The sequence below is a fragment of the Nematolebias whitei genome, chromosome 8 (genome assembly GCF_014905685.2).
Source record: "Nematolebias whitei isolate Nwh7 chromosome 8, NemWhi1, whole genome shotgun sequence".
Taxonomy (NCBI): Eukaryota; Metazoa; Chordata; class Actinopteri; order Cyprinodontiformes; family Rivulidae; genus Nematolebias; species Nematolebias whitei.
Genome location: NC_056505.1, coordinates 9,638,931 through 9,661,971, shown reverse-complemented (window position 1 = coordinate 9,661,971; position 23,041 = coordinate 9,638,931). Strand labels below are relative to the sequence as shown.

General features: G+C 39.3%; 1 protein-coding gene across 1 annotated transcript in view; it reads right to left on the bottom strand.

Annotated features, from left to right (window-relative positions):
• Positions 1–1,392: 1,392 nt before the first annotated feature.
• gldc (glycine dehydrogenase (decarboxylating)) overlaps positions 1,393–23,041 on the bottom strand; it is a 24,447-nt gene continuing 2,798 nt past the window's right edge. Inside the window, exons 3-25 of the mRNA XM_037680905.1 lie at positions 20,196–20,331; positions 19,654–19,818; positions 19,408–19,485; positions 19,099–19,246; positions 18,585–18,781; positions 17,604–17,700; positions 17,298–17,403; positions 16,313–16,452; positions 15,257–15,337; positions 15,055–15,152; positions 14,214–14,298; positions 14,077–14,118; positions 13,237–13,379; positions 12,180–12,255; positions 10,640–10,765; positions 8,410–8,559; positions 7,813–7,925; positions 6,275–6,416; positions 3,548–3,659; positions 3,370–3,465; positions 3,125–3,297; positions 2,940–3,020; positions 1,393–2,140 (exon numbers count right to left, since the gene is read on the bottom strand). Of these exons, the coding sequence (XP_037536833.1) occupies positions 2,000–2,140; positions 2,940–3,020; positions 3,125–3,297; positions 3,370–3,465; positions 3,548–3,659; positions 6,275–6,416; positions 7,813–7,925; positions 8,410–8,559; positions 10,640–10,765; positions 12,180–12,255; positions 13,237–13,379; positions 14,077–14,118; positions 14,214–14,298; positions 15,055–15,152; positions 15,257–15,337; positions 16,313–16,452; positions 17,298–17,403; positions 17,604–17,700; positions 18,585–18,781; positions 19,099–19,246; positions 19,408–19,485; positions 19,654–19,818; positions 20,196–20,331 (2,726 nt within the window). The 3' untranslated portion in view covers positions 1,393–1,999. The remainder of the gene's footprint in view (positions 2,141–2,939; positions 3,021–3,124; positions 3,298–3,369; positions 3,466–3,547; positions 3,660–6,274; positions 6,417–7,812; positions 7,926–8,409; positions 8,560–10,639; positions 10,766–12,179; positions 12,256–13,236; positions 13,380–14,076; positions 14,119–14,213; positions 14,299–15,054; positions 15,153–15,256; positions 15,338–16,312; positions 16,453–17,297; positions 17,404–17,603; positions 17,701–18,584; positions 18,782–19,098; positions 19,247–19,407; positions 19,486–19,653; positions 19,819–20,195; positions 20,332–23,041) is intronic.

Genomic DNA, 23,041 nt, shown 5'->3' with positions numbered 1-23,041 from the left:
TTTGTGAGCCACACTGTTGTTTATGGTTTTGTTAAATATCTTTGTCAAACAAGTTGTCCGAGGCAACTGAATTTTAAAAACTGATTTGTGCAGAAAACCAAATCTGCAGATACATGAGATCCATACTACATTATTTTTTTACGCCAACAAAATTTATAATCTACTTCATTTTTTGTTTTTACAGTGAAATATTTACAACAAATCTTTTAATACTCTGTAACTATGTCTCAGTATATGAAATGTCTTCACCTGTTTGTAGCTGTGAATCTTTTTAGGAAATAAATCGGCACAGGTTTGAAACGTTGCGACTTCTTTTTGTTATCTAGGAGCTTCCTAAACGTCCTGCGGCTCCTCGGGGGGGCACGCAGCGTTAACCTGACACCAGATGTATGTGCTGCGCAACAAGTTTAAAGTGCAGCTATGTGACCAGCTCAGCAGGGTGCACATTTGTAGTGCACAAACAATCTTAAAAGGAAAATGAACGCGTCTAAATTTAAGCACGTTCATAAATCATTCAGAATCACTGTAGTCCTGCTTAAGACGTTTCAAAATATGGGGAAAAATGTGCTTTTTAAATTCTTGTAAAATCATAAAAACAGTCTAAAACCTAAAAAAGTTTGACTTAAAGCAGATTTCCATCCATTCAAGCTGCCTGAAGTTTTTCAAATATTCCTAAACCTGCTCAAGTCAATTCATGAAAAAACGTTTATTAAAGGGTGATGGTTTTAAAGTAATTTCCTTTTAAGAACTTTTCTAAGATTAGTTTATTTATGAAGTAGTTTTTGATTTATTTGTTTGTCAAGATTTGCTGTTCCGGTCAGCTGAGCAGAGTGAATTTTTATTTTATTAAACACTTTTTTTTTTTTAAAGGTTAAAAGAGTTTAACATTTTAGCATTTAACTAGATGCAAAAACACAACTGTACTGAGAAATTGAAATTCTAATTACTTTCAGTGGATCGTTGATATGTGGTAGAGTTTGAAGACATCTTTTAGTCCCTTTTATATTCCATTACTGATATTTTAGTCTAATTTTGCATCAGTGTGACAGCAAAGTGCCTAAAGGTGATTACTTTTTTTATGGCTGGATAGAACAACAAATTAAAAAGTTTTCACAAAGATTTCCAACACAGACTTGGTAATAGTTCAGCTCTGATCCTATATTTTCTGAATTGCCTCTGAATCTTTTAATACGACGCGTCCTAGATTTTCTAGTTTCCAACCAGCCAGTTTCGACATTGCACTCTATTCTGTGATTTTAGCCCCTCAAACATTTACGTTTTTTTAATTTACGGTTTAGAACGAGTTTCAAATTTCAAACTGCGTAAATATTACAAAGACCACAAACAGAAGACGAGAAAGAAAGCTGCTCGTGCAGGTCTTTTGAGTCCGAGTCGTTCTTTATGAGCTCAGCGTCTCTGCAGTGCATCGGACACACTTTAAGACAGACATGTTTAATACAGACATTATTTCCCAACATAGAAAACTATTTAGATTAGAAAATTATTCCTTAAAAATTAGGCCTATTCTCAATTCACCAGAAAACAAATATTAAAACAGCTTGAAATAATAGAGGAATATGAACAAGAGCCTATAAGGACTACAACTCCAACATGTGTCGGGAATCTGAGGGTGAAAGGGACGAAAAGGGGGCTATTTTACAAAACGAATGTTTGGAGTCAAAACTGAACAGGGTTTCTGGAAAAAAATATATATATTTTTTTGCAGCACAAAAAGCAAAGCAAACGGTTACACCGTTTGAATAGTTCACATTAACCAGCCCCCACAAAGCTCAATCCCAATGTCAACCCCCCCAGACAAGAACAGGATGCTGTTTAGAGCTGATAATTAACCACAATTAATAATAAGCTAACACTTCCAACTTCCTTTAATAAAGGATCCGGCTGATTTTCATATTTACACAGAGTTCGCCGGAGTTAAACGTCTGGGAGGTTTTAGTGCTTTGAGCGCAGGTTGGACGTTGGGGCGGAGCTACAGAGTCTACGAGGAGGCCCGCTTCTCCTCGTACGGGGACTCGTAGACCTCCATGGGCGGGCAGGTGCACACAAGGTTCTGGTCGCCGTAGATTTCGTCAATCCTCGAGATGGTCGGCCAGAATTTGGTCTCGGGTCTTATGAAAGGCTGCGGGGTTCACAAAAAACAGGAAAACGCGTTAAAATAAGGTCTTTAAATCGTCGTATCTGTGATTCATTCTACAGTTCTCTGCAACAAATCACATTAACCTTTGAATTTGCCTTTTTTTGCGTGTCTTTATAAAATATTAAATTGAAGCAGAAGAGAGAAGAAAAAATAGTCTTCCATTGTGAACTGGTCTAATTGGGTTTGATTTGAGTGAGCCCGCACCACGAGATTCTTCTCATCACAAGAACATGGTTCAGCGAACAGTCCAAGTTCAACACGGTTTTTCCACCGAGTCGACAAATTCACTGCAGCGGATTTGCTGAGTTAAACAGAAAACCTCCAAGAAACGCAAAAAAACTAAACCTTATACCCAAAACTCGTCAACAAAGTGTTTAGTCATAAACTTTAGCACAAATTCAACTTGTTTATTGCCAGCTGACAGGTATTTATATGTAGATATGCAGTTTAAGAATCCAGTGATTGGTTTTTTAAAGTGCCAAATCACAAAAGTTGTTAAACCTGTCTGAACAAGACTTGTAAAACTTGAGGAGCTGATCGAAGCTACGGATTATATATACAGACTACAGCTCCATTTTACATCACATTTTAAAAAAGTAATGGATAAATGGACCACTTCCAGAAGATAGGCACACTTGAGGCACCGCTTTTCTTCTGGGTGTGTTGGTTACAAGTCTTTACACACCAGATATGACCTTCATACAGTCGTATGGAAACACTGAACTGCACAACCTGAACACTGCTGCTTGATAAGAGACTCATCTGACAGAAGAACACTCACCAAGGGGAATGCAGCGAACTCTCTGGAGTAAGGTCTGTCCCATTTTGAGGATGAGACACATGCCAGAGAGTGAGGAGCCATCTGCACAGAAAACCAAAGCTGAGGAACGGGCACCGCAAAAGCAGCCTCACAAAAATTTTTACGTATTCGACTCCTTTCATCCGATCCAAACCAAGATGGAGTACCTTGAGCGGGTTGATGCGGGAGTCCATCCTCCCCTCCTCGATGTCCGCGATCTCCTGTCGGATACCAAGCAGGGCGTCACAGAAACGGTCCATCTCAGCCTTGTCCTCAGACTCGGTGGGTTCGATCATGAGCGTACCAGCCACCGGCCATGACATTGTGGGTGCATGAAAACCTGCAAACAAAAAAAAAGGGAAAATATACCAAATTTACCAAAGAGACTAAATTTAAAGTAGATTCAACCTACCATAATCCTGCAGCCTCTTGGCCACGTCAACAGCCTCGATGTTGGCACTCTTCTTAAACGACCTCACGTCTAAAATAAACTCGTGAGCAACAAAACCTGCCCAGAACCAAACAGAAGCAGATTTTAGAAACGCTATCTGCCTCCTAAAGCAGATCTACTGGCAGAAACCAAACTTTACCTTTCCTGCCTCTGAAGAGGATTTTATAGTGACCTTCCAGCCTCTTGGCCATATAGTTGGCATTGAGGACGGCCACTTCTGTAGCGTGAGTCAGTCCCTTCGATCCCATCATCTGAGCACAACAACAAAGACTCAGGAAAAGTCGAACCGAAGAACATTTTCAGGGACAGTAGTTTATTAAACCTGCTTTCTTGAATTGTTGGCAAAATCAGGTCTTTTCTATAAATGACATGAAACGTTTATGATGTTGTTACAACATGAAGGTTGAATTTGCTTGGAAATCCCACATCCTTTGTTTTTGGGTCAGAATTTTACACAGTTATCACCACAACCCCTTCATAAAATGCCACTGCTGCGTCGTTCCATGCCAAGTCACTCCTCAAAAAAGAAAAATTTTATAGTCTGACCATTTCAGATTTTGATGAAACTTGGTATATTTGTCAACAGTGATCCCACAGCACATGTACTCACATTTTAGTTAAATTAGACCAGTGGTTTCGGAAATACGGCCACCCAAATTTTTCAATTTTGTGCAAAAATCTTCCACCCCAATTATCTCAGGAACTACTGGGTCAAATTTCACAGTCTTGGCATCACTGGAAAGGAAATTCGATTATTCCAAATCTGCCCTTACTTGGTATCACACTGTTCTATGTCCTCTAGTGGGATGTTGAAGATTTGAATGCCTGGAATATTGTTGGTTGTACAGTGTATTGTATCCCTGGGCGCCTCCCTAGGAAGGTTCTTCGGGCATGTCTGACTGGGAGGAGACCCCGGGGAAGACCCGGGACATGCTGGAGTGACCGTCTCTCAGTTGGCCTGGGAACAACTTGGGAGTCCTCCCAGAAGAGCTAGAAGAGGTGGCTGTGGAAAGATATGTCTGGGCCTCCTCTGACTTTGAAACAAGCAGAAGATAATGGATGAAATAATGTTGGGGCAGAACTCCGTTACAGCCTCAGTGTTCAGGATTGTGTCTGTATCTGAACACTGCAAACTGGACTTTATCAGTAGCCTCTTCAGTCTCACCCATGTCACCACAGGAGCTCTTACAGTGATATGGTCCTATTAGTGATCGCATAAAATTGTTCTCATTTATGTATTGGGCAGCTCATCTAGCTGCAAAAACAAACAACAAAAAAATCCATCAACCTACTGTACTTTATTTGTACCCACAGGTAGATTTGATGAGCTCAGTTACACTGCCGGTCAAAGCATGTGTCGGTCACTAATGATGGATTCATCGTCATATCTTGAAGTTGTGTTTGAAGATACTGAATGACAGCACTCAACACAGCATCACAGAAACTGTTGAATGTTCCCTACTGTCACCAACAACACATTTTGATGTTCAAGGTTTCCATCAGCAGATCTACGGTACGCCACAGATGGATGAAATGTGGCTTGTTTGTTTTTCACAGTAAAAATCCTGACAAGCATCTTGTACTACGAATGAGAAACTAGCTCTGAAGTCACCTTGCAGTATGATAATCAAACGGTGTCATGTTCTCCTTTAGTTACTTTATATATAAACGATGCCTGGTGAACTTCACTTTGGTGACAAAAAGTGCTGGCCTGTGCCAAATGGAAAAATATCTAGATATGTTTAACTAAAACCTCTGTTACTTTGTTCTAGTTTTCTTCAGCAGCATGAATCTTTACACAGGTAATGCCCACATGTGGCTTTCAAGAGTTTATCATATTTTCAAATGTTTTTTTTTATACTCTAAAATACAGAAAAACTTCAGGCAAGGGAAAAAAAAAAAAGTTGTGTTCAATTCTCATGTTCTGTGAAACAGTAGCAGCTGCTGTGATGCTTACTCTTTTAATGTACTGGTATATCAAGATGATTCAAACGGTTTGTAGTTGCTGAAAAACACAATTTCACAGGCATTTTATTTCTGAGCAGGGATTTGAAGGCTCGCCATGGGGTTTGTGTTCAGCCTAACATACACTGAGTGATATAAGACCACTCTAACACGTTATTTTTAGGAGTCAGGTTAATCTACAACCAATAAGAATATGACTTTGGGCCAAATATATGCATATTATAACAAACTGCTCTGAAACAAAAAAAAAATACCCTTTTGAAAATGTTACATTTTAGATAGGTGGGAAACTTGAAAGTTTGTTACAAGTCAGATTAATCTACAGCCGATATGAGTTTAGTCCATAAATGCACTACAAATTCAACACATTATACACATTTTTAATGGATTTTATGGCTTATTTATGCTGAAAGGTTGTATTTTTTTAATCAAAATTACTCCTAAACCAAAAATATCATTTTGAAGCTTTTATTTTTAGATAACAAGTAGAGGAATTATTTTCAGGAAAGGTCCTCTCATGGTCAAATTCAAGGATATATGAAAGGTTCATGGGCTGCAACACAGTCAGCTAAAAAAAAGTAAGGGCAGATTTGGAATCCTCATCAAAGTCCCTTTCCAACAACACCAAGTTTATGAACGTTGACCCAGTAGTTCCTAAGATAATTGAGGCTGAAGATCAGCGACAACGCACATCGTAGCCAAAAAAACAGACAATTTGAACGGTCGTATTTCTGAAACCACTGGTCAGATTGACCGAAGATTTGAGATCCTGTGCTGTGGGGTGACGATGAACAAATGTGCCAAGTTGCATCAAAATCTGAGATGGTCGAGTTACACTCGTTGGGTGATTTGACGCGCAACGGCCCTGCTCTGAAAAAAACAACTCAGTTTTAAGCGTCACCTTGATGTAAGCCCACGAGATTGGCAGGATGGCGCTGGAGCCCCACGGAGCGGCGCTGATGGTGCCCAGAGAGCTGCTGGTGTTCACCGACTGCATGGCGACCACCGGGTGGCTTGGCAGGAAAGGGCCGAGGTGGGCCTTCCTGAAGAGAAGAGCACGCAGTCAGGGTAAATGTTTTAAGATATGATGGAAACTAGGAAGAAAAAAAGCTTTCATCTTTTTACTTGCATGTACAACTTTACCCATGTGGTCATACAAACAAATGTTGCCATTGGACTAGAACATTATAGTCCCAAAGCAGCTACAGCCTAAACTTCCAACAGAACTTCAGAAAAAAGGCGTACAAAAGAACTAAGATCACAAGAAATGTTATTACTGCTCATTATGGTCCCCGTGGTAACCACATGCCTCTGTCTGTCACTCCCTGGCAGCAAACCATTCATATGAATTTTTATGTTTCTACAGTGTTTTATGTAGTGGATGTTATAAAGACTTCAAAGTTCACGCTCAGTAATCCAGGTATAAAATCCAACAATATTCAGTCAGGTCATCTGGACTTTTTTTTTTTTTTTGGTCGAGACGTTTTGTCCTTCATCCAAAGGACTTCATCAGTCCAAGGAGCCACAACAAATTGAGTCCCACAAGCAGCACACTCTCATAGTGGGCCAGCCAGTTTGCTGGCGATAAGATGGTTTCTGGGGCTTGCCCTCTCCCCCGTCAACTCCTTGGAGGCAGCCATGGCCAAAGTGGTTCAAAACATCAAAGTTCATGCTCAGTAATCCAGATTTTTATTTTTTTTAAAATCCAACAAAGTTCAGTCAGATCATCTGGACAGTTTTATTTTTTTGAGACGTTTTGGCCTTCATCCAAAGGACTTATTCAGTCAGAGGAGCCACAACAAATTGATGAAGTCCTTTGGATGAAGGGTGAAACGTCAACAACAACAAAACACAAAAAACATCCAGATGACCTGACTTAACTTTGTTGGCGTTAAAAAGACTGTTGGAGTTATTGAGATTGTTCTGAGCTACAATTTACCTGACTCTGGAAGCTCAGGTGTGAACTCTGTATTCTGGAGGGAAATGAGAGAAAATTGTCATTTCTAAATCAAGGAGGGATACCCTGGATGAAAAAAGTAAAATCCCCATGATTTGATGTATAATTTGTTTATACTGTATATTTAAAAGGGTTGTGGGGGAATAAAAAGGTTTTGTGCAAATGTTTAGAAAAAAATTTAACACTTTAAAAGTTGACATATGACAAAAACTGTCAAACATCCTAAAACGTATAAAACTTAAAACAGTGATTGATACATTTCATCGTTTTTACCCAAACTGCCAGTTCAGACGTGTAAAGTCCAACTTTCTGTGATCCATTTAAACTTTGGAGGATGTTTCTGCTGTGAAGTGATGGATTTGTTTTATTTCAACTGTGTGACGAGATAAAGAACCTTCAAACATTCTTCATTGGCACCTTTGATGATTCATTGAGCTCAAGCACAGAAACGGTTTAGATTAATTGTTTGCTGCGCTACTTACACGCCGATGGGCCCCATGCCAGGTCCTCCTCCCCCATGAGGGATGCAGAAGGTTTTGTGCAGATTCAGGTGAGACACGTCCGAACCGTAATCTCCAGGGCGACACAAACCCACCTGAAGAAAATGGCAGCAGGTAAAAATATATATTTAACGTTTTTGTGCTCTACTTTAATCAATATGCATTTAACAATATTTACTGCATAGCAAAACCTTTTTTATACATTGTCTTTGCTTTTTTTTTTTTTTTTTTTTAAATTGTCTTTTGTTTTTGGAGCAGCTGCACTACACAATGCTAGAGGTATAGAGAAGTATTTGATAAGGTGAAGTAGAAAAAGTAAAAACAAAAAACACATTTAAACAATTAAGTCAAACTTTTGATACTATTGATTTGTTTATATTGCTTTATTTTGTCCCATTAATGTAACCCAATATGTAACCCTGTTATAATTAATACACTGCCGACATCAGGATATTTGCCAATTTCTACATTCTGCAAAAACTAGAAGTTTTTTATTTAACACGTGATAAAGTTTATCTATAAACCTCCATCCTGTTAATTTTTGGTTTCCCCTCAACCCTGACTGAATTTTGTCCTCACCTGGGCGTTCATGTTGGCACCATCCAAGTAAACCTGGCCGCCATTGTTATGGATAAGATCGCAAACGTCTCTGACGTTCTCCTCAAAGACCCCAAATGTAGACGGGTAGGTGATCATAATGGCTGCCAGGCTTGCCTTGTGTTTGTCCACCTAAAACAAGAAGTCAACAACAGGACATCAGCGTTGCCAAAACTGGTTCACCCAAAAACTACTGCAAAGACTAGTGAGCACAAATTTACTGTAGGCTCCTATAAAGAGTTGTGTTTGCTCTACAAAGCTTTTTATACAATTCTGATAAAGTTGGGGTGAAATTGTTTGCAATTGTTGAAATTTAGAAATGTCACGGTTTAAAAAAAAAAAAAAAGTAAATTTGGTGCAACTCATCTTAAAAACAGTACAGAGGCAACAAAAGGCTGCGAAAGTTAGTGTTACGGATGAGAAACAGCTGAAGGAGCAATTTTCAACTATTTGGGTTAATTATCAACAGGTCAGTAAGAGGACTGGGTGAAAAATGAGCATTTAAGAAAGGCTGAATCTCTCAGAAGTTAAGATGGGCACAGGTTTACCAATCTGCAAAATACTGAGTCTAAAAATACAATTTCAGAGTAAAGTTCCCCAACAACAACAAAAAAATAGGAAAGATGGAATGTCCCATCATCTACAGTTCATAATGATATAAAAAACAGGGGCCGAGATGGTGTAGAGGCAGGACAGCCGGCTTGGGACCCAAAAGCCCCAGGTTCGATCCCCAGTCACTGCATATCACGTGGTGTCCCTGGACAGCACACCCCATCCCCAAAATGCCCCCCAGGCGCCCTCAATAGCTGCCCACCGCACCACCGGGTGGTGGATGGGTTAAATGCAGAGACTAATTTCGCCATTGTATGGAAACATACAGTGCTGACATTGTGATGACATTATTATTATTATTTAAAAAAAACTTCTATAATCTGGAGAAATCTCTGAGCTCAAAGCACAAGGCTGAAAATCATTAGATGCTTGTAATCTTTGGGCCCTGGGGGGCCACTGCATGATTCTGTTCTGAACATCACTGCATGAACTCAGGACCACTTCCATAAATTATTTACTGCAGAAATAGAAGCATTTGGAACAATCTTCCCAGAAAAAGATTCAACCTCAAGTTCTGAACGACTCAACACAGCGACATCTGGTGGCCAAATAATGCAAGGTTCAATAAGTTTATCAGAACACAAGAGAAAAACAAAAATAGTCCATGCTCAATAATCCAGGTATATAATCCAACAATTTTCAGTCAGGTCATCTGGACAGTTTTGTTTTTTCCTGAAACGTTTCACCTTTCATCCGGAAGACTTCATCAGTCAAGGAAACACACAACGGCCTTGTGTTGTGTTTCCTTGACTGATGAAGCCTTCTGGATGAAAGGTGAAACGTTTAAAACAAACAACAACAAACTGTCCAGATGACCTGACTGAAAATTGTTTGACAGAGAAAAACAGTTTACACTGAGCAACGAAACTCTTCATTTGCCCACAACATAACTAAAACAAACTTAAAAGAAAAAAAAGTAACTCGAAGCGTTAAAAGAAGCAGAACAAATAAAATAAAAAGGATAAAACGTGTTCTTGTTGGGTGCATTAGTGCCTCTGTCCTGAGCAGCTTACACATCTGCAAAGGCACCATCAATGCAGAGAAGTACATGCAGGTTTGAGAACAAATGCTCCAATCCAGAAAACGTCTTTTTCAGGGATGGCCTTGCATATTTCAGCAAGATAATGCTCGTATACTTCCTCCCTAAAACAGTACCAGTACTGAACTGGCCTGCCTGCAGTACTAACCTCTCACCAACTGAAAACATTTGATGCATCATGAAACAAAAAATTAAAAAAAGACAACCAGCTGGAATCCCACATCAGGCAAGAATGTGACAATAATCCACTCCAATCTACAGAAACTGGTCTTGTCAGTTCCTAGACTATTACAGACTGGTGTCAAAACAAGAGGGGGTGCTTCATGGTCCGGTCCCAACTTTTCTGAGGACATGGTGCAGGCACAAAATTCAAAATAAATTTTTTTTTTTTTTTTTTTTTTTTACCTACAAATAGTACAATTTCACAGTTTAAACATTTAAGTTTATTATGTTCCATTGTGATCACATTATCTGATCACAAATCATCTCGTTCGGGTTTTACATTTTACACAACGTGTCAGGATTCAGGTTCTACTTTTGTTTGCACATGTCAGCTCTCACCAGGGCCTTCAGGTGCGCCAGGTCAATGTTGCCGTCTTTGTCCACCTCCACCACCTGAACCTTCATGCCCGCCATCTGAGCGCTCGCTGGGTTGGTGCCGTGGGCAGATTTGGGGATCAGGCAGACCTGAAGCAACAGGTAAACTATCAGTCTACAAGACTGAGTCAAAACTAAACACGAAGAACATCAACAACTTCTGGATAGATTTCTCCCGTCTGAAAGCTTCAAGTGCAGAGCTGGACACGATTTACGCTCACAGATTTTAAGCAGTCGAGCCAGCTTGATCCTTGGTATGCACATCTGGTTTTAGGCGACGGAAGAAACGTCACTCCAAACATACATTAAATTTAAAATAAAAAAATTCAAAAGTTGTGGCAGAATAAATGAAATTAAACATTTGATTTTAAGTCATGAAAGTTGAGCTTTTTGAGGCTTGTTGCACAACAGCCACCCCTGGTACTAATGAGTAACCATTTGATCCCTTATTAGGACGACACGTTTGGCATTTTGCAACTTACACACACAGGCCAAGTCAACGTTGGCCGACCTTCAGGTCCCTGAAAATCTTAAAACGTCCAAATATGGAATCTTAAAAGCGGATAGCCTATGGCTGGATCCCACTGCTGTCAGCCCCTTTGTTTGCACAGTTTGGACCTTGACTCTTACCAGGGATCAGCCCACTATCTAAGATCGTACTTATGAAGAAGCTATCAAAAACAAAGGCCAAATTACGCAGTGAAAGAAAAAAAAAAATCCTTGAGTCAGCCGTTCTTTAATCTCACGAGGCGGTGTCTTTATCTGCGCTCGTCCCGTCTGCGGCCAATCAGCGCGCTGGGATACGGAAGGCATTTTCAACAATCAAACTTTAAAAAAAATGAAAATGTTAATCTGTGATGTCAAAGTGACCTGTTGAGTTCCCAACATTCAGGAACTCGGGACGACGACCATTAATGACCCGCGTTAACCTCTCAGTAGAGTTGGGTGCGATAAAACAACTAGTGCTGACAAATTATTTTTACATAAAGTCATGTAACTGGTCAAAACAGGTTTTATTTTGACAGTGCTTCTGCTGATTAATGGCTTCCACTTCAGACTTGCATACGTCTGTCCCTTAGATTACTCTGTTTTGGTGAGATTAAAATGCAAAAATTGAAGTAAAAATTTTAATCTCACCGCGTTTCAAATTAGAGGATAAATTCACTTTCACCTTTAAACCTTACTGTAAACAGCAGCCAGGAATGATTATCTTATCGGAGTGCAACAAGATTAACCCTGGTTTAGTCTAAAGGAGCCTGCGAACAGCTCACCATTTCACGTTTATTTTGTCGTTACAGAATCAAGCAAGGACTTTTCTGACGACAGGTTTGTCTTAACGAAGAAAAGCAGACACTTTTCTGAATGTGGCTTAATGTTAGACGCCGGTATTTTTCAGGAAATACAATTTCATTGTGTATGTGTTCCACATTGTTAGAAGTGACTGAAAAGGTTTCATCTAATGTGTCTTGTTGGGTTTTTTCTTTATCCATCCAGACACACTTACACTCCTTGCGCTCTCTCCCTTCGAGTTCAGGTAGGCTTTTATAGCGGCCAGGCCGGCGTATTCTCCCTGAGCGCCACTGCAAAACAAGACAAACACGCCAGGGTCACACATACATATTTAACCCCATCAAAGTCCAAAGACCGGTCTACAGTACCGAAAGAGCAGAGACAGACAGGATGAAGAACTGGCTGTGCGATAACGCCTGGCCAGTGTTGCTGATAGCAACAAAAGGTGGGTGTGTACTTTATCAGACCAAACCTGGAAGTGTTCGAAACGTAGTTTCTGACATTTAACTTGTGGACAGCGGCTGAAAAGATAAAACGCCTTTGACTCGAACTTAAAGAAACTCTTTGAACCTCAAGAAAATCTAAAGTTAAATATTCACAAATAAAAACAAACATTTTATTCTGGATTAGAGAATAATAAACTAACGCAGATAAATTTGTTTGTATTGCACGTCGTTTTCCTTGGCTCCATTTCTCCAACACGCTCTATCCAAATAATCTGGGTCGCATTTTCTCTTGCGTCCACGCTCTGCAAAGTTAGCTACAGTCTTGTGAACATCATTTCTTCTAGTAATGTTGGCAGCTGAATATCTATAATCGTTTTGAACTTCTCAGAAGTCTCGCCTTCATTTTTTTTCTTGTTCGTGTGAGGTGTGGTGCACAAAACAACACCGACGACATGCACTGTAAACAGGCTGAATGGATGCTTGAACGCGCCTGGAATACCAGTTACGGTCAAACAGTTTGAAACATGACGAGAACGCAAAGATTTGCAGTCGCTTTAAGGGTACGTACAAACCCGTCTTCAATATTTTAGCATATCTTTTTAGAATAAAACTAATCTTTTTCAGTTTTTGTTGACCTTCACATACTAAAGACATGCAGATATACATTCGGTGACAGTTTTTAGAAAGATCACGTTTCACGTTTCCAAAAAAAAGCATCACTTTGATGCAAGAGTCCCAACAGATTTATTTACGTCTGTTATCCTGATGTGAGGCAGCAGTCTCAGATCAGACTCAGATCTTGGGTGTAATCATTTGCAACGTCACCTGTTGGGCTGGAAGGAGATCTTGTCGTAGCCCGTCACCTCACAGAGATCCTTCTCCAGCTGCCTGAAAAGTTTCTGGTAGCCCTCTGCCTGATCTAGTGGCACAAACGGGTGGATGTTGGCAAACTCCCTCCAGGTGATTGGCTGAGGACAGACACAGCAGTGAGACAGAGGACACAACTGTCTAAAACCGCATGGAGTTAAGTTTAGGTAAAAAATTAAATTAGTTAGTGTGGATGCTGAGTCAGCATCATTTCCTAAACTATTCTACCTTATTATTTGCATTTAAACTGTTCTGCATTGTTTGTGCCATTTTAGCCATATTTTAAAAACTTTCAGCTCATTCAGAGATGGGTGCTATGATTTTTGTAACTTTTATAATATTTAAATTTATACGGTATAGAAATAATTTTCCCAGAGAAATTCTTTGGCATCTCCCAGTTCCTTCAAAAACATTATTTTTCAATCTGCTTCTGCAAACTTGCTCTATTTTTGTCTTCTTTGCCAATTTTAGCTTTAATGTAGCTACTTTTTTGCTACTTTTAGCCTTTTGCTAATTTTAGCATATAGTTAGCCTTTTGCTTTTTACGTTTTAGCCTGTTGCTACTTTTAGCTCTTAGCCAAGTTGTGGACACTTGTCTAGTTTTGTGACCTTTAGCTAGCTTTTGACTATATTTAGCTTTTAGTTAGCATTGTGCTCATTTTAACCTTTAGTTAGTATTCTTTTTATAGCTTTAATGACTCAAGTTTTAGCGTATTCAGCAAAGTCATTGGGCAAGCATTGCTTTTTCTGAAAAACTGATTTCTCTAGTTGTCAAGGAAATGTTTCCGATGAACTCACCATGAGCTCAGATGAACTGTTTAGCTTCATGGTGCAGGAGCCCTAAAGAGGAAAGCAAAACTTTATAAACATATTATTTTAACTTGTGACACATTAATAGGATTAATATTCAAGCATTAAGTACATGGTGGACGAACCAGTGGTATCATGCTATGCACCAGAGAAATGTCCTTGTTCTCCAGACGCTTCATGTACCGAACAATGTTGGTCTCAGAGTGGTAACTGCAAGAAGACATCAACACCTCAGAGACGTTTAACTGAGGTAACAAACAGCCTAAATGGATTAAAACCAATTTTTAACCTTCAAAAAGGATGTTTGACTAAGCATATATTTATCACAATGTTTGTGTTAAAGAATAGACTGACCTGGACTTTATGGCTACAATAAAGATTAAAGATTCCACTTTTAGAAACCTACACAGATGCCACTCCTATAATTCAAAAAGCGTTCAATACAAAAACAACTGGACTTTATTTGTAACAGAAGACGTTTCGCTCCTCATCCGAGGAGCTTTCTCAATTCAAAGAGCAGAGAGAGAGAGAGAGCGTGAGCAGAGAGTGAGTTGTAACGTCTTCCGTTACAAATAAAGTCCAGTTGTTTTTGTATTGAACGCTTTTTGAATTCATCATGTCCTGGATGACTGAGAATCTTCACCAGCACACTCCTATAATGCAACAATCTAAACTCGCACACAACTACTGAAATTGGCCAAAATTAGAGCAAAAACTTCAATGTCAGATCTCGCACCAAGTGCACAGACCAACACTGGCAGTGTGTTGATACAGGCTGCTATAAAGTGTCCTAATAATGACTCGATTAAAGCTGGTTTCTAAGGGGTTTCTAAGCAGCCATAAATTAATCCAGATCATTAAAAAAAAAATACAATAAAATGTTACAAAAATCTAAAAAGGCTGACAAGTGTACCAGCTTGAAGCATGTCAAAATTGTGTGCATCATTAAACACAATGTGAACCAACCTGTGGAACACCTGGTGTGTGAGGAACGTGCTTGTTCTTTTGAAAGGACTTCCCATAATCCCTTTCACTCGCTCACCCATCTTTTCAGCAATCAGCTCCTGCAAATGTCCAATTAAAACCCCGCAAGGCTTTACTTTCAAAAAGGGACTGAGGTTATGGGAAATAAACACTGGTACAACAATTAACGTTAGCAACAACGTACAGCGGAAGATTCACAGCCAAAGACCCAGAGCAGATCGTCCAAGTCCCTCTCAGTCACCGTCTCGTCCAGAGAGACACCCAACTGTAGGAAAAGGAGCAAATATGAATATTTTAACCAAAAGATTTGAATATATACTGCTGCAAACATAATTACTAAAAAAATCAGAATGCAAACCTGGCTGAGAATATCTCAAATATAATGCGGTGAAGTTAAAAACAAATGCCTTGTTTGATAAAAGCTTTAGATCATGTAACTGAGATAAATTGAAGTTTTATGTCTTTCAGCCCTTATTTTTGTTTTAATGTCTCCTGTACATTTCAGCAGCCATTCAGTACTTATTCATACTGCATTTTTACAGAATAAAGTGACTTTTTCCAAAATAAGTACTTTTTTATATAATTTTTATGCATGTTGTTTTGCAATTACGCACTGTGTCAAAACTCCTTTACGTAAAATATCTGAATCTGGCTCCCCCGTGTCGGCCTTCAATTGGCCAACTATCTCAAACTCTCCAGGACGTTATATGAACAAGAAGCTCTGGACCTGTGTCAGAGCTGAGCCGGCTGATAGACACTGCACCATCTTATCAGGACTATGGGGACTACCTGGCAGTGTCCACGGACAAACTCGCCTCCTTCGTCGGCCTTCCTCATGCATATATGTATTATGATGTCATCAGTATGTTTCTGTTTATGTGAAGAGGTTTTTTTGTTTGTTGCGACTTTCACACTGTGTCCCGTCTTGGACACAGAATGAGATATGATTTTTATTAATACCTCCACTTCCCTCGTGTTTCTTTTTTCCTTATCTAAACGAAAAGGGCAGCGTCTCCCACGAGGCCGTGGCCTCAGACACCTCCGTCTCCCCATGTCTGTTTATGCTTCACTCGGACGGGCTGTACTGAAAATGTAAATTCTTTGTGCTTCGGTGCAATGACAAAGCTGATTCTGACTGCGTTTCCCACCCAACATTAGAACAGCAAAGAAAACAAACCTGTTGAAACCTGCAACATTGTTGCTTCTAACCGTTTAACATTATAAATGCATTAAGACTCACCACACCCTCGGAGTAGACTCGCAGGTTTATCCGTCGTTGAGCGGCTCTCTCCAGGATGTCTTTAGCAGCTACGCTACAGTTTACCTTTAGCGTGTCGAAGAACATGTCGCTGTGCAGCCGGTGTCCTGCTCTCTTCAGACCTGGAACAAAACGCCAAATTAAAAAGATGAATAAAATCACCATATACTTCAATGCTATCATTGGCCTTTTTTAAAACTTCATAGGGTTAAAGTCAGGACTTTGATATTATGAAATATTAATCTCTGTTTACAAATGTCTTTAACATAAGAAAACTGGATTTCCATAAATTCAACAAAACAGCCTCAAACTAGAAAAAACTACCACCATCATGCTTCTTAAATGGATTTATGATTAGACGATCAGAGAGCTTGTTTTGTCTCTTTTATGAGCAGCAAACTTATCGCAGACAGATTTGTTGTTTTCAGATGGACAAAAATAACATCCCTTTGTTTGGTGATGTAAATGTGGTAGGACTTAACCAAAAGGGTTCACTTTCATTCTCAGACCCTGACTGGTTGAAGTTTGAAACAGAAGATAAAATTATGGAACCTTATTTTGAAGTTTTTTTGCTGAAGAAATAGTTTATTCTGTAATATTTTTCCTCCAATATGTTTGAGGACTCAAACTTTGACCCATTCCAGATTTCAACAAATGCACCATTATAATTTTGTTTATTAAAAATGTTAATTTTTTAACTTGCATTCAAATATTCAGTTAATTTAAAGAAAAAATAAGTACTCCAAAATGAAATTTTTCCTCTTAAAAATTCAAGCAGTGTCATTTTGAGTCATTTGTGCAATGTTTTTTTGTTTTTTACTTTGATGGTAAAATTCCAAAACAAACATAAAAACGTCATTAGAGATAGAAGTCTTATCATCTGATCAATAATTATTAGTTGCCTTGTAGTGTCTTCTTAAACTTTTAACATTTTGTCACATTTCAGAAAAACTGTTGGTAAATTTACCCTCAGCCAGGATCAGTGCAGCGTTGTGCGTCCTCTCAGCGATGTGTTTGAGTCCCTGAGGCCCGTGATACAGTGCGTACATGGCAGCCATGTTGGCCAGTAGAGCCTAGAGAGAGAGAGAAAGTGTTGAACGACAAATAAAATACGTTTTCATACTATGAAACTTTGTCTAAGTGTACAAAAACATTTTATATAGTTGACACTCTGTTTCAATATGCTTTCTCAATGAACATGGGAAATGCTTTTCTTTTTAAATAATATATAATTCAATTAAAAAAAACACACGAATAGTGAATCGGCCCATACTTGTGCAGTGCAAATGTTGCTGGTTGCCTTGTCTCTCCGAATGTGTTGCTCTCTCGTCTGCAATGCGAGACGATACACTTCCTTACCCGCTGCATCCCTGAAACATAACACGAAACAAAAAATTCTCACTGAAGATTTAATTTACGGTATTTTTCGCTGTATAAGTCGCGTTTTTTTGTTGTTGCATAATTTGCATGCCCTGCGACTTATATGCTGAAGTGACGTATTTATGAATTTTTTCCCATATTTATAAACCAATGTTTGGCTAAGATATGACCGTTTACATTCATTCTGATTGAAAATATTGAACACTACCATTTTCAGCCGCTAGATGGCAATTGAGTTGTATGGCATGCCATTGTGTCATGTAATAAGTAAAAGTGGCTATTAATGACACAATCGGCTTGTCATAGAAAGCCACTGTCGTCTCCCTGGAGCAACCGTCAAATCAGCTTCATTTCACTGTGCCACCCCGGCAAAAAGCAGCTGGTTTGACCACTGAAGTGCATTTATTAAGTAAAAGTTCAACTGAGACACACCTTTACTAAAAAGTCGAGCTAACAATTATTTTTAGTATCAGATTTTGAAAATGCAGCTGATTTTACCATTAAAGTGCATTTATTATGGAAAAGTTAGACTGAGACACACCTTTGCTATAATATCGAGCAAATAAATAATGTTTTTAAGTGTTAATCTTGTTAAATTCTTGTTATAGTCCTCCCGCGCAAGCTCCCACGGTAGCCAATCGATTTCTGGCACAACACCAGCCCACATTTCCGGGTCGTCAGCGGTGACGTATAATAGGTGCGACGTATACGGCGAAGTGACGTATTTATGAATTTTTCCACTTTATTAGACATATTTGGACTGATGCGACTTATAGGGCAGTACGACGTTTACGACGGAAAATATGGTATTTAATTTATTTCAGTCAGAATAAATGTAGCTGCGTTAGTTGAACTGTGAATATATTTCTCTCACCTGGTGACTCCGACCATTCTGCCGGGCATCATACGGACCAGGTTGTCTTTAACGGCGAAAAAGGCAGCGTGTGGGCCGCCATAGCAGAGGGGGACCCCAAACCTCTGGGAGCTGCCCAGGGCGATATCAACACCGAACTCTCCTGGGGGGCGCATCACGCAGAGGGCGAGCAGATCAGTGGCACAGCAAGCCATGGCCTGGACGCACAAAGTCATAAATAAACTGAATTAGGTCATTGTTCACAAACAACATCTGGTTATACAAAGACAACTCCTCTGACTATAAATCACTCTGCTTTATATTTACAACTCAAACTATGCATAGTCTGACAAAATTATAATAATGAAGAGATTTACCAGGTCGACAGACCAATCTGCTTAAATATATAAGCAGACGTGTCATCGGTATAACACTTCACATGTAGCTGCTGCAGGCCTATCAAAGACTTGAGGGTGTGAGTTTCTAACATAAAGACTCATTTTTAGTATGCTTTCTGTGGCGAAGGCTCCCTTACCCCTCCCTTGTGTGCCCGGTCTACAAGTGCAGTGAAGTCCTCCACCCTGCCATCAGTGTCTGGATACTGAAAGAGCATGCCGCTCACATCATTCCCATTGAAGTCCATCTCATGAGGCAACTTCAGCACAGTTTTCACTCCAATGTAGCTGAAAAAAAAAAAACAGTTAAAGCTCGACAAAACTAAAACTATGTAAAGGTGCACAGCAGCACAAACATTGAGCAACTCAATGTTGAACTAGAGGTAAATTATGTTTTATTTACTTTTGGCTTTGGTGCTCTAGAAGAGCTGAGCCTTGGTAATACATACTTAGCTCTGGTCTGCACCACAGCAATGGTCTGGGGATGGCAGCGTGGGTCAATGTAAAAGGTCTGTCTTTTGTTCTGTCTGTAAGAAACAACAAATGATTAAATCATTTATAACCAAGGCATCCCTGACCTTCATATAAATTGATTATGTATTAAGAGCACATTTGTCTTATTTTAGTTTACACTAAAGATAAATCATTAACAGTTTATTTTTCTGCATCTTTCCAGCACATCAGTGTTTGGGTACCTGTGGCAGAGCTGCATGGCCTCCGCCGCAGCTGTTCCTTCGTCCAGCAGGGAGGCGTTAGACACAGGCATGCCTGTGATGTCACAGATCATGGTCTGGTAATTGAGGAGAGACTCCAGGCGACCCTGGGAGACCTCGGGCTGGTAAGGCGTGTACTGAGTCACCCTGAAAACAAAACTCGCAATGAATCTGTTGAACGAGTTTGGACACACGGACAAAGGGACAAAGTTGTTGTTAATCAAGGAACCGTGACGGGTTTGTGGAATGCATTGTATTTCTGTTCAAGTCCATGAAGTTCAGAAAAAAAGAAAAATGCAGGGATGACTGAATTGAATTTGGGTGGAAGAAAATCTTGTTCAGCATAAAGCTGGAGTTCTCACGAGTGGAGTCACAAGGCTTCAGATTAAAGGCACACTAGTCAAATTAAGCTTCTAATAGATAAAACATACTTCTAAATTAACGTCATTGGTTACACGAGGCTGCACCACAAGAAATCGTCTCACATGTCTGTGATGTTTTACCAGTCACCTGAAGGTACTCACCAGCCAGCATTCTCCAGAAGATTGCGCTGGATGGGTGGTGGGACAGAGCAGCTGTAGTAGCCCATCCCGATATAGGACCTCCAAATTTTGTTCTTCGATGCAATCTTCTGCAGAGCCTCCAGAACCTCATTTTCACCTAAAAATATATATTTTTGTTACTTTTTGTTAAAACATTGGTGACGGAAATACAAATGTTGAAAGACAATCAGTTGGTATGAACTGCAGCAATTTTTTATCTTCTCTCCATTGGCTCCTTGTCAAATCCAGAATTGAACTCAAAATCTTACTCAACTACAAAGCCCTCAACAACCTAGCTCCATCTTATATACATTTGCTCTCAGACTGCAGGCTTACTTGTGGTCCCTAGAGTTTCCAAGAGCAGAATGGGAGGAAGATCTTTCAGTCATCAGGCTCCTCTCTTGTGGAACCAACTTCCAGTTTCTGTCCGTGACGCTGACACATTGTCCAGTTTTAAGACTGGGCTTAAGGTTTTCCTTTTAGATAAATCCTATAGTTAGGGTCGGCTTGTTATGCTGCTATAGGCTTAGACTACTAGAGGACAAACTGACCTAATTTCCTTAAATGAATTGTTAAAATTGAATAGTTTTCGTTTGATACCATTTCTATCTTAACGTGATTCTTGACCTGCCATTGTGTATCTGTTCCTCCTTCCCGTTCCTCTCAAACCCAGCCGGTCGAAGCAGACGGCAGCTTGTCCTGAGCCTGGTTCTGCTAGAGGTTTCCTTCTCGTGAGGAAGTTTTTCCTTTCCACTGTCACCTTCATGCTTGCTCAAGATAAGAGTCTGCGATGAAGTTAAACTCAAAGCTGCTCCTCAGATAAATAGTGTTATTAATTTACTTTTTATATATATATACACAGTATGAATGTTTCTGTTCAGTGCCCCGAGATGACTTCCGTTGGGACTTTATGAATAAACTGAACTGATGTGACCAGTTAGAAAGTCATTTATATTTTTTTTTTAGGTGTTCAACATCACAACTTGAGGAACATCCGAGGTCTAGACTATTACAGGGACGAATTTAAGAAAGAACTAGAGAACTAATGTGAATTTGAAGCAGGAACATGAAAACACCACAAGACAACCTTTGACTAAAGGATCTTGTGATTTAAAAAAAAAAAAACTCTATCTTCTTAACTAAACTAATAAATTAATGGGTAATGGAAAACTCTGGTAGCTGCATTCCTAAATCTCGTGTTGATACAGAAAAATTAGGTCATTCGTTAAATGTTTGAGAACATTAAGTAAATAATGCATCAGTAAGGAGCACAGGGAGGCGTTCTGCAGCCGAACCAATGTTTTATTCATGTTGACACCGACACATTTTATTCCATCTCACACACACACACACACACACACACACACACACACACACACACACCAACCCCCTCTTCCACAAAGACAAAGCTTATGTCCTGATGTTTAGCTTTATTGTCCGATGCTGTTGGGAAGTTTCTGCCAGTGCTCGACCTGCCTCAGATTCCCCTGGACTTCCCGGCTGCCTAGCAACTCCAAGGAATGGACAATGCAGCCCGTCCGACTGGAGGGCCCTCACTGCTCGTGTTTTTGGAAAAAAAAAAAAAAGATACCTCTAGTCCACTGCGGTGAAAGGAACCATAATCTGTGTACAAGTGGATATTTACAGCTTTTTCTAAAGCGTAATACGGCACATTCAGCTCCACAAATTGCATGAAAACGAATAAAATCTTGTCAATAATTTGGTTTTCATTTTAAACCAAATTGAATTTATTTATAAAGCACGTTGTTGGCCAAAGTGCTGCGCATAATACAAATAGCGAGAAGACAATGCAACAACAGGAGACCGCAAAAACGTACAGGAATTTAAAAAAATAAAAAGTTAATATTAATAAAGTTAATAAATAAAAAAAACTATAAAAAAAAAAGGAAGTGAATAAATAAATTAATAAGAAATCATCCCTCATGCTGTATTAAAAGCCAGTGAGTACAAATTTGCTTTAAGATGAGACTTAAAAACACCAAGTAGCAGGAAAGACCATTTTCCCATGGACCCAGAGTTAAACTGGGAAGTAAAAAAAAAAAAAAAAGCCTGATTCAGTAGCATCCAGGAGGTTTATTGTCAAAGAGAGAATCCCTCTCTGGCTTTGCAAAGCGAAGCCCTTCAGAGCTGAACAAGCAGAAAACCAGCCCAGCTTCCAGTTTATTCCTTCAGCATGGTTTGCTGCTTTATGAAAGCCGACAGAGTCAGGGGGGGTCGGCACGAGGCCAGAGCGACGGGGTCACACAGAAAGCCACTAAGGTCCTGAGTGCTTCGGACCGCCTTAACGTTTATCTACGAGTCTTCATTTGATTCGTTGCAGAATCAAAGACTTACCCAAACAAGTCACGACTTCTTTGTTCATTTTCTTGACTTAAATGCATTAATAGTGATTTTGATCTCAAACAGTAAACAATAGGCATTCATAAAAATTACTGTATTAAAATCATGACTCGTGCATCAGCCATTGTTTACATATCCTGTTTAATTTAACTTTTTTTATAAAGTGATACTAAATTAACTTTGGTAATTATAATTATAGCCACATTTTTTTTTTTTTGGTTCAGCTCCTCATAATTGGCAGGGTTTCATGTTCCAATGTATAATTCGGGGGGTTTAACTAACAATCAAACCAACAATTATGTTGTGATCTCCACATGAGATCCAGAGTCAGACGTACAATCAGACAAACATATTTTTAATACTACAACACTAGACTATAAAACTAATGCACATATTGCCTATATGTTTTATTATTATTATTTATTATTATTATTATTATTATTATTATTATTATTATTATTATTATT